General features: G+C 43.3%; 1 protein-coding gene across 1 annotated transcript in view; it reads left to right on the forward strand.

The window, feature by feature from the left end:
* cpxm2 (carboxypeptidase X (M14 family), member 2) overlaps positions 1–14,835 on the forward strand; it is a 184,198-nt gene that overhangs the window by 103,836 nt on the left and 65,527 nt on the right. Inside the window, exon 7 of the mRNA XM_080205676.1 lies at positions 11,650–11,738. Within this exon, the coding sequence (XP_080061802.1) occupies positions 11,650–11,738 (89 nt within the window). The remainder of the gene's footprint in view (positions 1–11,649; positions 11,739–14,835) is intronic.

Below are 14,835 nucleotides of genomic sequence, written 5' to 3' on the forward strand. Positions count from 1 at the left end.
TTCAGAGAAAATATTTTCCTCAAGCTATCCTATATGGGTGACCCATTATTTTTAAACAGTGGTCCCTGGTACTAGATTCTTCCACAAGAGAAAGGCCCCTTAGGATGTTTTAATCAAGTCAACTCTTGCTCTTCTAAACTCTAATGGATACAAACCTAGCCTATGCAACCTTTCTTTATAAGACAATCCACCCACTCCAGCTATTAGTCTAGGACACCTTCTCTGAACAGTTTCCAATACATTTACATGCTTCCATAAATAAGGAGACAAATGCTGTACATAGAACTCTGTAAATGAAGCATAATGTCTGTAAATGAAGCATAACGTCCCTACTTTTGTGTTCAATTTCCTTCACAATAAATGATTATATTCTGTTAGCATTGTAAATTACTTATTTATCTCTGTACCTGCCTACTACCCTTTTTGTGATTCATGCACTAGGATATCCCTCAGAACTCTATAATCCCTCAACTTTTAGATCATATGCTTTCTTTTTTCTATCAAAATAGGCAACTTCACATTTTCCCAATTATACTTCATTTGCCAGATCTTTGCCCCCTCACTTAAACTATAGCTTCTCTTTGTAGCCGCCGTGTGTCCTTTTCACATCTTACTTTCCAAGCTACTTTTGTGTCATCAGCGAATTTAGCAACCATACCTCTGGTTCCCTCATCCAAGACATTCATAAAATTTTAAAATACTTGAAGTCCCAGAATTGATTGCTGTGTGGGACACCACTCGTTACATCTTGCCGACCCGAAAAAGTCCATTTATGGCTAGCTAATTTTCCACAAAAATGTGGCATTTCAGCTACGACTCTCGCCAGCATAACCAAGGACCCCACGTACCCCGGACATACTCTGTTCCATCTTCTTCTGTCAGGAAAAAGATACGAAGGTCTGAGGACATGTACTAATCAAGAACAGCTTCTCCCCAGCTGCCATCAGACCTTTGAATGGACCCACCTTGCATTAAGTTGATCTTTTTCTACACGCTAGCTATGACTATAACATTAATTTTGCACTCTCGCCTTTTCTTCTCTATGTACAGCATGCTTTGTATAGTGTGCAAGAAACAATACTTTTCACTGTATACTTTTATATGTGATAATAAATCAACTCAAATCAAAATCAAAACCTTAGATATGGGACCTTAATGCCTTCTGAAAATCTAACTATAGTACATCAATCAGTTTCCTTCTATCCAGAGTATATGTTACTTCTTCCAAGAGCCCTATAGAGTGGTTAAACAGGATTTCCCTTTCACAAAACCATGTTGACTCTACCTGAATATGCTGAATTTTTTTAAATGCTCAGCTATAATATATTTAACAATAGCTTCTAACATTTTCCCTCAAACAGATGTTAAGCTAACTGGCCTGTTGTTTTCTGCTTTCTGTCTCCCTTTTTGAATAAAGAAGTTAGATTCCCTATTTTCCAATTTAATGGAACCTTCCCCAAACCTAGGGAATTTTGGAAAATTCAAACCAACACATCAATTGTCTCACTTGTCACTTATTTTAAGATCCTAAGATCTGGGGACATGTAAGCCCACAGTTCTAACGATTTGGTAAGTATTACCTCCCTGGTGATTGTAATTTTCCTAAGTTCCATTCTCACTTTTTCCCATTTTCCAGCTATCTCTTTGACATAACCTGTATCCTCAATAGTGAAGGCTGATGCAAAATACCCATTCAATTCATCTGTTGTCTCTTTTGTTTCTTTCAATTTGATATTATATTTATTTTTTACAGGTAATCATGGATAGTGAATCCTTCCCTTGGAATGTTTCTTGTTCATTGGAATGTATCTATTTTGTAAATTTTGAAATATGACCTTTAAGTGTATCCCCTCCACCATTGCATCTCTAATGATCTACCCCTTAAACCAGTTTGCCAGTTCACTTTAGCTAGCTGTGCTTTCATGCCCTCATAATAGCCCTTATTTCCACTTAAATAACCACTCTTCTCTCCTTTAAAACTGAACGTAAAATTCAGACACATGATACATAACAGGAAGGAAGATTATTATCTGAATGGTGGAAGTTTAGGAAAAGGGGAAGTGCAACGTGACCTGGGTTCATGATGGAACAGTCGCTGAAGATTGGCATGCAGATACAGCAGATGGTGAGGAAAGCTAATGACATGCTGGCCTTCATAGCAAGAGAATTTGAGCATCAGTTTAAGGATGCCTTGCTGCCATTGTAGAGGGTCTTGATGAGGCTACACTCTAGGTATTGTGTGCAGTTTTGGTTTCCTAGTCTGAGGAAGGACATTTTTGCTGTTGAGGGAGTCCAGTGAAAGTTCACCAGACTGATTCCTGTATGCACTGGAATTTAGAAGAATGAGAGGGGATGTCATAGAAAGATATAAAATCCTGATGGGACTGGATAGGCTAGATGCAGGGAGCATGTTCCGGATGTTGGGGAAGTGCAGAACTAGGCATCACTGTCTAAACAACATCCCTCGTAGACACAAAGTCCTCTGAAGAATCAGTTCGCAAAACACACAGGCTATATTTTATCACCTCTGAACAGAGATACAAAGATACTTGCCTTCTGACTCTCAGATACCAGCCTCCAGAGAAGGACGTGTCTTCAAACAGCATAACTCTAGAGAGAGAGGGAGAAAACACCTCTTGCCTTTTGAAGATCTCTGGAGAGAGATACATATTTTCTAGCAGAACCCAGACTTCAATTTCCAGAGAGAGAGAGGGTGAGAAAGCTACTGCTCCCTTTCAAACTCAAACAGCAACTGCCCACTTGTCTCTCTGTAAACCTAGCTCCTCCCATTAGCACATGACATGCCAATCTACCTAAATAAACCATCCCCTGAAACCCCTAGGGGACAACGCTAAAAATAACAAGACTGCATGAACTCAGATCAAAACAAGCAGGCCAATAACTAGGAGGAATTACTCTTCTGCAAGCTCAGTATGTGGGCTGCCAGTTGTAAACAATCGGCACTGTAATCAGAGCTAAAGTATAAAACAATCCCCTCACAAGAAACATGGCACAAATACATTTCTCAAAGCAACAATGTCTTCTCACCATTGCTAGGAATATGACATTCGGGGATGTGACTGGGCCTTCACCAGAGACAGGCTGCCAGTTTGGGGAGTGGGGTGGGGTGAGTGGGATGGGGAGGGGGTGGGGTGAGGGGGGTGAGAGGCAATCAACAGGCCAAGTGGAGGAGGAGCAAATCTTTGAATAAATCTTCAAATCTTGGAGCAAGGTGGGCATGTGATGGATACAGGGTGCTCAGTCAGGAGGCATTACCCCAGCATGACCACCAGGTTCAACAATGTCCCAGACATTGGCAGCTTAAACAACTGATGCGAGTCTCACCCACCTCAGGTTAAATCCAAACAGTGGCAGTAACCCTTTGGTGATCATTAATTAATTGGTTGCTCAAGGGCCTTAATTGACTCATGAGTGAGTGGGCCACATTACACTTTGTCCCCCATGGATAAAATACAATGGCTGGGGCGAGTGGGAAGATGACTAATATGGTACTTTTATATTATATCAACCCTGCCCATCGCCCACAACGACTGTTCCCCACCCGCCATCATGCCCCTGAGGGAGGTGTAAAATTCTGACCAAAATTTCTGTCAGCATGGCTCATATTTATTTGTCTTTGTGCAGGTCAACTTTTTTTATTCTATCATGGGGTACGGGTGTCACTGACTAGGCCAGCATTTATTGTCCATCCCTCATTGCCCTTAAGAAGGTGAATATTAAATATTTAAATATTGGATGTGGTGCCAGTGAAGATGATTGCTTATGCTTAGGGCTGAATGGTATTGAGCTTCTTGAGTATTGTTGAAGCTGCAGTTATTCAGGTAAGTAGAGTATGCCATTACACTCCCTGACTTGTAGATGAAGGAAAGCCTTTGTGGAGTCAGGAAATGAGTTACTGTCCACAGAATTCTCAGCCTCTAGCTGGCTCAGTTCAGTTTTTGATCAATGGCAACCCCCAGAATGTTGACAGTGGGGGAGTCAGCCAAAGCAATGCCATTGAATGGCAAAGGGAGATGGTTGGATTCTTTTTCTTGTTGGAAATGAATCGAATCCAGATCCCTGGCACTGTGAGGATGCAGTGTTAATCACTGTACCACCATGCTGCCCCACTGTGTCTAGGACTTGCTTCATATGGACATGGACTGCTTCTGTGTCTGAAGAGTCAAAAATGTTTCTGATTGTTGTGCAATCATCGGCGAGAATCTGCACTTCTGACCTTACGATGGTGGGAAGGTAACTGGGGAAGCAGCTATAGATGGTTGGGGCTCGGAGCTTGTGCACTGATGTCCCAGGATTGAGATGATTGACCTCCAGCAGCCACAACCATCTTCCTTTGTGCTAGGTACGACTCCAAGCAATAGAAATATTCCTCCTGATTCTCATTGACTCCAGTTTTGCTCGGGTTCCTTGGTAGCACACTCAGTCAGATTTTGTTTTGATGTCAAGGGCAGTCACTCTCACCTCACATTTTGAGTTCAGCTCTTTTATCCACGTTTCAGCCAAGGCTGTAATGAGGTCAGGAGCTGAGTGACCTTGAGTGTCTGTATTTAGGTTATTGCTAAGTAAGTGCTGTTTGAAAGCACTGTCTACAATGCTTTCACTTACTTTGCTGATAATTGAGAGTAGACTGATGGAGCATGAGTTGATTTGTTCTGCATTTTGTGGCAATTTTCCACATTATGGGTAGATGCCGGTGTTGTAACTGTACTGGAGCAGCTTGGCTAGGGGCATGGCTAGTTTTGGAGCACTTGCCTTCAGTACTATTGCCGGAATATTGTCAGGGGCTGTATCCTTTGCAGTATCCAGTGTCTGGGGAGCCATTAATTGATGCATAGAATTAATTGAATTGGTGGAAGATTGGCATTTGTGATGCTGGGGATATCATCATCGATTGAGTGCTTCTGGCTGAAGATTGTAGTAAATGCCTCACCCTTGTCTTTTGCACTGATGTGCTGGGCTCCCACATCACTGAGAATGGGGATCTTTATGGATCACCAGTTAGTTGTTTGTTTTATACATGGGACAATAAGTTGCATAGAGGAAATAAGAACCTTACAAATAGATATAGATAGAGTAGGAGAGTGAGCCAAAATGTGGCAGATGTAATTTAACATAGATAAGTGCGAGGTCATGCATTTTGGTTGGAAAAATGAGAAGGCGACTTATTATCTAAATGGGCAGAGACTTTGGGGTGCTCTGGCGCAGAGGGATCTGGGTGGCCTCGTTCATGAATCACAGAAAACTAGCATGCAGGCACAGCAGATAATAAAGAAAGTGAGTGGAATGTTGGCATTTATAGCTAAAGAAATAGAATATAGAGGTAAGGAAGTATTCTTGCAGCTATACGAGGCATTGGTGAGGTCGCACCTAGAGTATTGTGCATCGTTGTGGTCCCCTTATTTGAGGAAAGATGCAGTAGCATTGGAGGTTATTCAGAGGAGTTTCACTAGATTGATTCCTGAGATAAGGGGTTTGTTGTATGAAGAGAGATTGAACACTTCAGGCCTGTGCTCTTTGGAATTTAGAAGAATGAGGGGAGATCAAATAGAGGTATACAAAATGATAAAAGAAATCATCATAGAAACCCTACAGTACAGAAAGAGGCCATTCGACCCATTGAGTCTGCACTGGCCACAATCCCACCCAGGCCCTACCCCCATGTCCTACATATTTTACCCACTAATCCCTCTAACCTACACATCTCAGGACTCTAAGGGGCAATTTTAGCATGGCCAATCAATCTTTGGACTGTGGGAGGAAACTGGAGCACCCGGAGGAAACCCATGCAGACACAAGGAGAATGTGCAAACTCCACACAGTCAGTAACCCAAGCCAGGAATCAAACCCAAGTATGGATAAAGTAGCCATGGAACAGATGCTTCCTCTTGTGGGACACTCTAGAACGAGAGATCATAGTTTTAGGATAAGAAGTAGCAAATTTCAGAGTTGGGGAAAAACTACTTCTCCCAAAGGGTTGTGAATCTATAGAATTCACTACCCCAAAGTGCAGTGGATGCTGGGATAGCGAGTAAATTTAAGAAGGAGTTAGACAGATTTTTAATTGAAAATGAGTTAAAGCATTATTGGGGGAAGGCAGGAGAATGGGAATGAAACATATATCAGCCATGACCGAATGGCAGAGTAGACTCGATGGGCTGAATGGCCTAATTCTGCTCCTATATGAACTTTTATCTCTTAGGAACCTATATTCTCCTATCGTATGAACTTATAATTTGCCCTCTACTGCCCAAGACTAGATGTGGAGGGACTGCAGAGCTTAGATCTGATCCATTGTTTGGGACGGCTCAGTGGCACAGTGATTAGCACTGCTGCCTCACAACACCAGGGGTCAATTCCGGCTCGGCTGACTGTGGAAGTTTGCATGTTCTCCTCCTGCCTGTGTAAGTTTTCTCCGGATGCTCTGGTTTCCTCCCACAGTCCAAAAATGTGCAAGTTAGGTGGATTGGTCATGCTAAATTGCCCCATAGTGTTGGGGATTAGTAGAATAGGTATATGGGGTTACAGGGATAGGGCCTGTGTTGGACTGTTGTTGGTGCAGTCTCAATGGGACTGCACTGTCGGGATTCAATTACTGTGGAATTGCTTGGCTCTATTACTTGCTGCTTATTTTGCTTGGCACACACATGTAGTCCTAAGGGAGCAGCAGTGGAGAGGAGAGCCCCAACCCTCACACCCCCTCATCCCTGCATCCCCACCCCAGTGAAGTTCATATCTCCTCTCTGACAGAAGACTTCAAAGAAGTTTGCCCACACCTGCAGCTTCTGACAGGAAGAAAAAAAAATCTCTGCTGCAGAATGGAGTGCTGCTGTGATTTAAAATCGTGCAAACTGACCAGGGGATATAGAGATTAAAGTACCTGACCACTTCAAAATCTCACAGCTAATAGGCAGGAATGAAGTTGTTGATCACAGAGTTGCCTGAAATCACCATGCCAAGAGTTATCTTCGGATCTTCCAGGGCTAGAAGAAGCAGTCCAGCCATGAGACCCCCATAAGTAGCGAGGTCACCTCCTTGCCCCCAGCCCAGGACTTTTGGGGGACCCTTTCTCTGCAGCCCAGAGGCATTGATGACTCGTGGCCACTGGATTTACCTCCTTGACCCCCCCTCAGGTCCAAGCCGTAAGGCTAGAGTATCAGTGTCAGAGCAGGCATATGGCCTAAGGTGGGTCCTAAATGGGGGTTGGGTTGGATCACCTTCTTGCACGAACGGGTTGGGTGGTGGGGGCAGTGACCCATTATTTGAATAGTGGGGCGGGGAGAATACCTCCCTTGGTCAGAGGTGGGGGTTGGTTGTCATTTTGGTATTTTGGGGGGAGGGTAGCCTGTCTCCAACCACAGAGACCAGGGAACCCTGATCTCTAAATTGTGGGTCTGGCCATCGAGTTTCTCTGGATTGGCTCATTCGTCCATCTGACAGACACTGCCAGCAGGAAACACTTTGGTTTCCCCACTGGTGCAGGCACGTAAGCCCAATTCAGGAGAATTGCACCCATCATCTGTAAGGTATGATTCTCTGCGTGTGACTATGATATTGGTTTAGTCCTCGGGACCACTCACTCAATTTTGACACAGTGGGGCGAACGTGGCTGGAAAATCCTGCTTGAGGTCAACGGACCTTTCCCTGAACCTATCCCGCCCGCTATGATTCAATCACATTGCTGCAGGCTTGGGCTGGAATTTTACCACCCCGTCCATCGTGGGAATTGGAGCGGATGAGGGATGGACAATGGGAATGTCTGTTGACCTCAGGCAGGATTTTATGGTTTCAGGAAGCACAAGCCATAAAATCCCACCTCTCATTTAAGCCACGTTTCCTTCCTTAAAGGGTATTCATGGAGTAGCTGGATTTTTACAACATTACTGAGAGGAATATTTTAATTCCAGATTTTATTGATTGAATTTAAATTCCACCAGCTACCATGGTGGGATTTGAACCCAGGTCCACGGTGCATTAGTTGGATTGCTAGTCCAGTGACAATACCACAAAGCCACCACCTCCCAGTTAATGTTTGTAACTAAAATAACTTATACCTCCTACGGAGCAGAGGTGGGTGGGCTAAATCACAGTTCATCTCTCTCAATAGAACTAATGACCTGAAGAGTTGAAGATAACATTATATTGTCTGCCTCCTTCAAAGCACTTCACAAAAGAAACTAAAATAGCTTTAAAGTTTGCTGTTTAAAGATTAGATGTTTATGAACCATAGAAATCCTGCAGTGCAAAAGAAGGCCATTTGGCCCATCGAGTCTTCAACAACAACAATCCTACCCAGGCTCTATCCCCAAATCCCCATATATTTATCTCACTAATCCCTCTAACTGCACATCCCAGCACGCTAAGGAGCAATTTAGCATGACCAATGCACCTTACCCGCAAATCTTTGCGCTGTTGGAAGAAAACGGGGCACCCTGAGGAAACCCATGCAGACACAGGGAGAACGTGCAAATTTCACACAGCCATTGACCCAAGTCTGCGAACTGAACCCAGGTCTCTGGAGCTGCAAGACAGCAGTGCTAACCACCGTGCCACCCAATATGCTCCAATATTGAAGTAGAAAATTGTAAATGCTGGCCGTTTTGTATCCTATGATAAATTATTACTATAGAGGGCTGCAACTTATTTTTGGACCTGCCAGCCAATAGGATTGGTGGCAGCTACAGAGGGTGGAACCTCATTAGTCTGCCCTGAATCACTTTCTATATGTGGGCAGGTCAGTATAGAGTGTGTTGGCTCCACATCGACCTGGTTTCCGAAGGCAGGGGAGGTACTGTTCGTGCACCCCACCCACATATTATTCAGCTTTTTGTCTTTGGATCCTGCCACAAAGTTTTGTTCCTTTATCATCAATTTCATTGCCCTTCCCAACCACAGTTCCATGTAACAACTCAGTGTACTACCTGGTCCTGGGCAGAGCTTCCAACTACGTATCTTCTCCATCACAAGGATCATTAATCACCATCCCCATAACATCACTTCTTTCTACTACTGCCTCAGTAAATCCACTGTCTAAATTCTCCAGCTTCAACTGCTCTCCCAGGTTCCCCACCGCTCCCTACTACAACCCCCCGTCCCCCCATCCCCCCACTCCCATCCTCTAAATGACATAATCATAGGCTATCCAAAATTGTGCTGTGAGGAGGGGGTGGGGCGATGGTGGGTGAGGGGGTAGGTTTAAGGGAGGAAGCAGGTTGGAAGGAAGGAGGGGTTTAATCTACGGGGATCGAGGAGGGCGGTTGCCCCTACAGAGCAACCCGCACCCCCCCCCCACCCCCGACTTCCATCCTGCCCTTTGAACACAAAGAAAAGAAAAGTGTTTCTTGCTCCCATGCAAATGTGTAAGGTGTAGCGGGACATTTTCGGGGTCAGTTGATTTGATAACAGCTGAATTGACTCTTCATTGTTTATTTAAATACAGTGTGCTGGCTGTTGATATAGGCATCTACCCATTCCCCAGGTTATGGGGGTGGACGGGAAAACGGTGGGATGGTTGGAGAGGATTAGCTATGCCATACTACCTCTACTTCACTCCCTCCCTCTCTCTGAAATGGATTGATTTGACAAAGCTTTTAGTCGCCTCTAGCCAGGGTGAGGAATGGAATTGGTGACAATGATTCTGAGTTTGTGACAGGGAGAAGACAATGGTTTAAGCCATGCCATTATTAAATGGAGGCGATTAGGACTCATCCAATACTTCATAACAAAAAAGCAGGTTGACACACACACACACACACACACAGCTCAAAAGAATTGTATATTTTCATTGTACATGTGGAAGTTTACAATAAATTTACAAATAGTGTCACCAAGGAGCAGGGTGTAGCTGAGAAAGAAGAGGGGACAATAATTTAGTCATCTCTGGACATACCAACATACAAACAAAGGAATTAGGAACAAAGGGGTGGCACAGTGGTTAGCTCTGCTGCCTCAAAGCGCCAGGGACCCAGTTCTATTCTGGCCTTCAATGACTCTGGAGTTTGCACGTTCTCTCAGTGTCTGCATGGGTTTCTTCCAGCTGCTCTGATTTCCTCCCATAGTCCAAAGATGTGTGGGTTAGGTTGATTGGCCATTCTAAATTGCCCCTTAGTGTCAGGCGGACTAGCAGGGTAAATATATTGTGTTACGGGAATAGCAATGGATTATTATCGGTCCAGACATGATGGGCCAAATGGCCTCCTTCTGCACTGTACTGATTCTATGAGAAGACCATTCAGCTCTTCGAACCCTCTCTCCATTCAATAAGATCATGGCAGATCTGTTTGTGACTCCACATTCCTGTTTATTCTTCATATTCTTTGACTCCATTTTAAGTCAAGAATCTATCTACCTCTGCCTTAAAAATATTCAGTGACCCTGTCTCCACTGTTCTCTGGGAAAGAGAGTTCTAAAAACTAATGTTTCTCTAACAGAAGTAATTTCTCCTCATCTCAATCTTAAATGGGAGACCCCTTATTTTTAAACTATGTACCCTGGTTCTAGTCTCTCACACAGGAGGCAACATGCTTTCAGCATTCACCTTGTCAAGTCCCCTCTGGATTTTATATGTTTCAATAAGGTTACCTCTCAATCTTCTAATCTCCAATCTGTCCGAACTTACCTCATAAGGTAACCCTCTCCCCCCATCGTAGGCATTTATTGTGCATCTCTAGTCCCCTTCAGAAGATAATGGTAAGCTGCCTCCTTGAACTATTGCAATTGTCTGGGTGAATGCTTATCCACAATGCTGTTAGGGATGGAATTTTAGGATCTTGACCCAGTAACAGTGAAGGAACAGTGATTATCTTTCCAATTCAGTTTAGTGAGTGGCTGGGAGGGGAATCTCAGGTGGTCGTGCTCCCAGGTATCTGCTGCTCTCCTCCTTCTAGATGGTAACAGTTGTGGTTTGGAAGATGTTGTCTAAGGAACTTTGTTGAGTTCCTGCAGTGCGTCTTGTAGATTATACACAGTGCCAGACGACTTTTAGGGCGGCACGATGGCACAGTGGTAGCACTGCTGCCTCACAGCGCAGGGACCCGGATTCAATTCTGGCTTTGGGTGACTGTGCAGAGTTTGCATGTTCTCCCCGTGTCTGCATGGGTTTCCTCCGAGTGCTCCAGTTTTCTCCCACACTCCAAAGACATGCCGGTTAAGTTGATTAGCCATTGTAAATGTGTGGTGTTACAGGGATAGGGCCAAGAGGGTGGACCATGATATGCTGCTCTTTTGGAGAGTTGGTCCAGACTTGATGGACCAAATGGCCTCTTTCTGCACTTTAGGGATTCTAGGATTCTATGACTGGAGTACAGGATAGCACTTCTGCTCTTCCTTGCTCCACAGGAGGAATCGCTGAAAATGTTTTCCTGAGAAAAGCTATCTTCACTACCTCACTTGCCGCAGGGTCTGAGCAAGGCAGCAGGCCCAACATACACCCTGCTCATTCATACTCCAATTTCAGTGACATATAAATGATGTACCTAATACCTAAAGACTGCTTTAGGCAGTTGCCAAAGGAGCCTAAAAAAAGGAGTTCCATACTGGGACTGACTGTAGCTGCTTTACACCTGCAAGTCGTATTAATCTTACTGATCTTAACAAGTTGGAGCCTAAATTCTGTGTTTCATTTACTTTCAGATCCCAACAACTACTACCACAGGCGCAATGAAGTCACCACAACAGATGATCTCGACTTCAGACATCACAGTTATAAGGAAATGAGGCAGGTAGGAGCAGGACACTTAATCAGAAACAGAAAAAAAAATCAATCTTTACCTTAAACAAGGAAAAGGTTTTTGGTATGTTCCAAACACTTCACTTAATTGTTAAGGATGTGAACTGCATAATGATGATGTGTTCTTACATGATTTTTCCAGGTGGTATCCAATACTAGCAACACCAGGCCAGAAACATAAATCAGGCTGTGTCCTTCTGAGAACCATCCAGAGCAACTGATTGTTTATGGCCTTATGTGTCTGCAGTTTGCACATTCTCCCCGTGTCTGTGTGGGTTTCCTCCAGGTGCTCCGATTCCTTCCCACAAGCCAAAAATGTGTGGGTAAGGTAGATTGGCCATGCTAAATTGTCCCTTAGTGTCCCAAAATGTATAGGTTAGGGGGATTAGTGGGGTAAATAGTTGGGGTTATGTGGATGGGATCTGGGTGGGGTGTTCTGTCAGATGGTCAGTCCAGACTCAATGGACTGAATGACCTTCTTCTGCACTGTAAGGATTCTACGATTCTATGATTTGCTTAACCTTCACACAATACTAATTGCCTGAGAGTGGATAAAAGCAGAGTGGGAAATTGTGAATAAAGCTGCTTTGTTAGTTTTGGGAGAGGAAGCCTACACCAGTTTCTTTTCACTCACAGCCTGTTCACATTTCCCCTCTTGTACATCAAATGTGAGTCAGAAGTGGAGCAAGCAAACCTGGCTGGACTTCACAAAAGCCACTTAGAAGTAGGCTCCACTGACATCAGAATAAAAGCAGACTGTTGATTTTTTTGGATACCGTGGATAGAGAGACAGCCATGTGTTTGCCATCAACCACAGATTCATCACGTGAAATGCTTTAGTCCCAGTGGCATACTGCATTATTACATCAACACACTGAATCACTGGGTGCTGTCCTATTACCAGCTGAACTATTTAGTTTCTCCATGTATGTTTAATGGGTTAGGTAAGAACTTTACTGACAATACAGTAAGACAGAAGAATTAGTCTTAAGTTACTTTGTATACATGACACTGCTGCATAAACTACAGTAAGTCAAATATAGATAAGCTGTGTTTAGTGCAAGTAAAATCCATACACATTCACCATGATCTAATAGTCTAGCTATTCTAAACTTGCCTGGCCTATAAAACATAATTACCATCCATTGCAGGTTTATATAGTCCACATAAAGTATGCCAATTGCAACTTTTGCTTGTGCAAATGCAAGTTTATTAATCCCTAATGAAAGATAAAATGACGGAGGTTCTTTTACATGCTAGAATTGCATAAATTGTTCATAATAATTGGTTTCATTAAGCTATCTGCCAGTATTACTTCTGTGGCACTGATGACTATCATTATCTTAATGGGGTTTAAGTTTAATTCTGAACCCCCCCGGCTACTTTTCATTGGTTTTATACCGATACAAACACTGTGCATATACCATGTGGGGGGCACGGTAGCACTGCTGGCTCACAGTCCAGGAACCCAAGCTTGATTCTGGCCCCAGGTCACTGTTTGTGTGGAGTCTGTACATTGTCCCCATGCCTGCGTGTGTTTCCTCTGGGTACTCCCACACTTCAAAGATGTGCGGGTCAGTTTGATTGCCTGTTCTAAATTGTCCTTTAGTGTCAGGGGAACTAGCATGATAAAATACGTGGAGTTATGGGGATAGGGTGGAATTGTTGTTGGTAGAGGCTTGATGGGCTGAATGGCCTCCTTTTGCACTGTAGTGATTCTATGATTCTAAGACTGTGAGACCATTTTAATTTGAAACAAGCTGTAACTCCTTTCAGGCTTAGTAATGAAGGCAAGGAAAATAATACTGGAAGCAAGGTTTTGTCTTTTTAATACTGTGTCTTATTATACAACCCAACTTAACAATTCATTTACCTGTAATACTAAATATGAATCAATTAATTTGTACTTTTACTGTATGTTCATATGAAAATCAATTCATCCAAGTCTGCAAACACCTAATGACATAATGGTGCATTCTGAGCAATTTCTCTATCTCCTGAAGATTATTATATGTCAACCAGTGATAAGTGGTGATAAACTAGTGATAAAATACACATTATTCATTTTACAATGATACCCATTTCCACAGTCTAATAGCTTGTTTCTTAGGCTCAACTGTATTCTGGTTCATTTCTTTTTTTTGACTCCTTTAGAATATGTGGGCGTTGTTGGCTGAGCAAGCATTAATTGCCCATCCCTGAGGGCATTTTTAAGAGTCAACCACAATTTGCTGTGGATCTGGAGCCATGTGTTGGCCAGACTAGGTAAAGAAGGCAGATTTCCTTTCCCGAAGTTGACCCAGATGGGTTTTTACGACAATTGTTTCATGGTCATCATTTGTCTTTTAATTTCAGACTTTTATTGGATTCAAATTTCACCATGTGCCATGGTGGGATTCAAACCCAGGTCCCCCAAGCATTACCCTGCATCTCTGGATTACCAGTCTAGCAACAATACCACTATACCACTGCCTCCCATTTTCCCAGCTAACTGGCGATTTTCTGATCAAATTATTTGAATGTTTCACCTAACTTTTCACTTTGCAAAGTGTGTCACATTAGCTTTGCACTTGTCACTGTGCCAATTCCCAGTGTAGTTCAATGCAGCACAACCCAAGCTGAAGAGATCCCTGGTAAGCCAAAGTGATGCATTGCTTTAAGTGCAGACCTGTGTATGAAGCTGGCAACCAAAGCAGTGTTTAACATGTCATCTCAGAGAACTTGTTAGGAAAATAAGACAGATGAAGTTAAACAGCTTTGGCTCAATGCAAAATGATGTCTACAGGCAAAATATAAAGCTGATTTTGCTTCCTCTTCCTCATCTTAAATTAATGGTTTAGAAATTAGATCATGCTTGAAAATGGACATACAGTGGGTGTGGCAAAGCCATGCCACTTAATATTAATACAGACAATATATCTGTGCTGCCTACTGATGTTACTCATCCAGGCACACAGCCAACATCACCCACTGTATTTATTCATCTGCTGCACACATATCCAGTTAGGGTGGGGAGTCTGATATCAGGCATGCTTAGCACGCCTCAAAGGGGAGGCTGCAGAGTCCCTGGTCTGCTGAGCAAATGGCAA

This window comes from Carcharhinus amblyrhynchos, chromosome 17 (genome assembly GCF_965287045.1).
Source record: "Carcharhinus amblyrhynchos chromosome 17, sCarAmb.v2.hapA, whole genome shotgun sequence".
Lineage (NCBI taxonomy): Eukaryota > Metazoa > Chordata > Chondrichthyes > Carcharhiniformes > Carcharhinidae > Carcharhinus > Carcharhinus amblyrhynchos.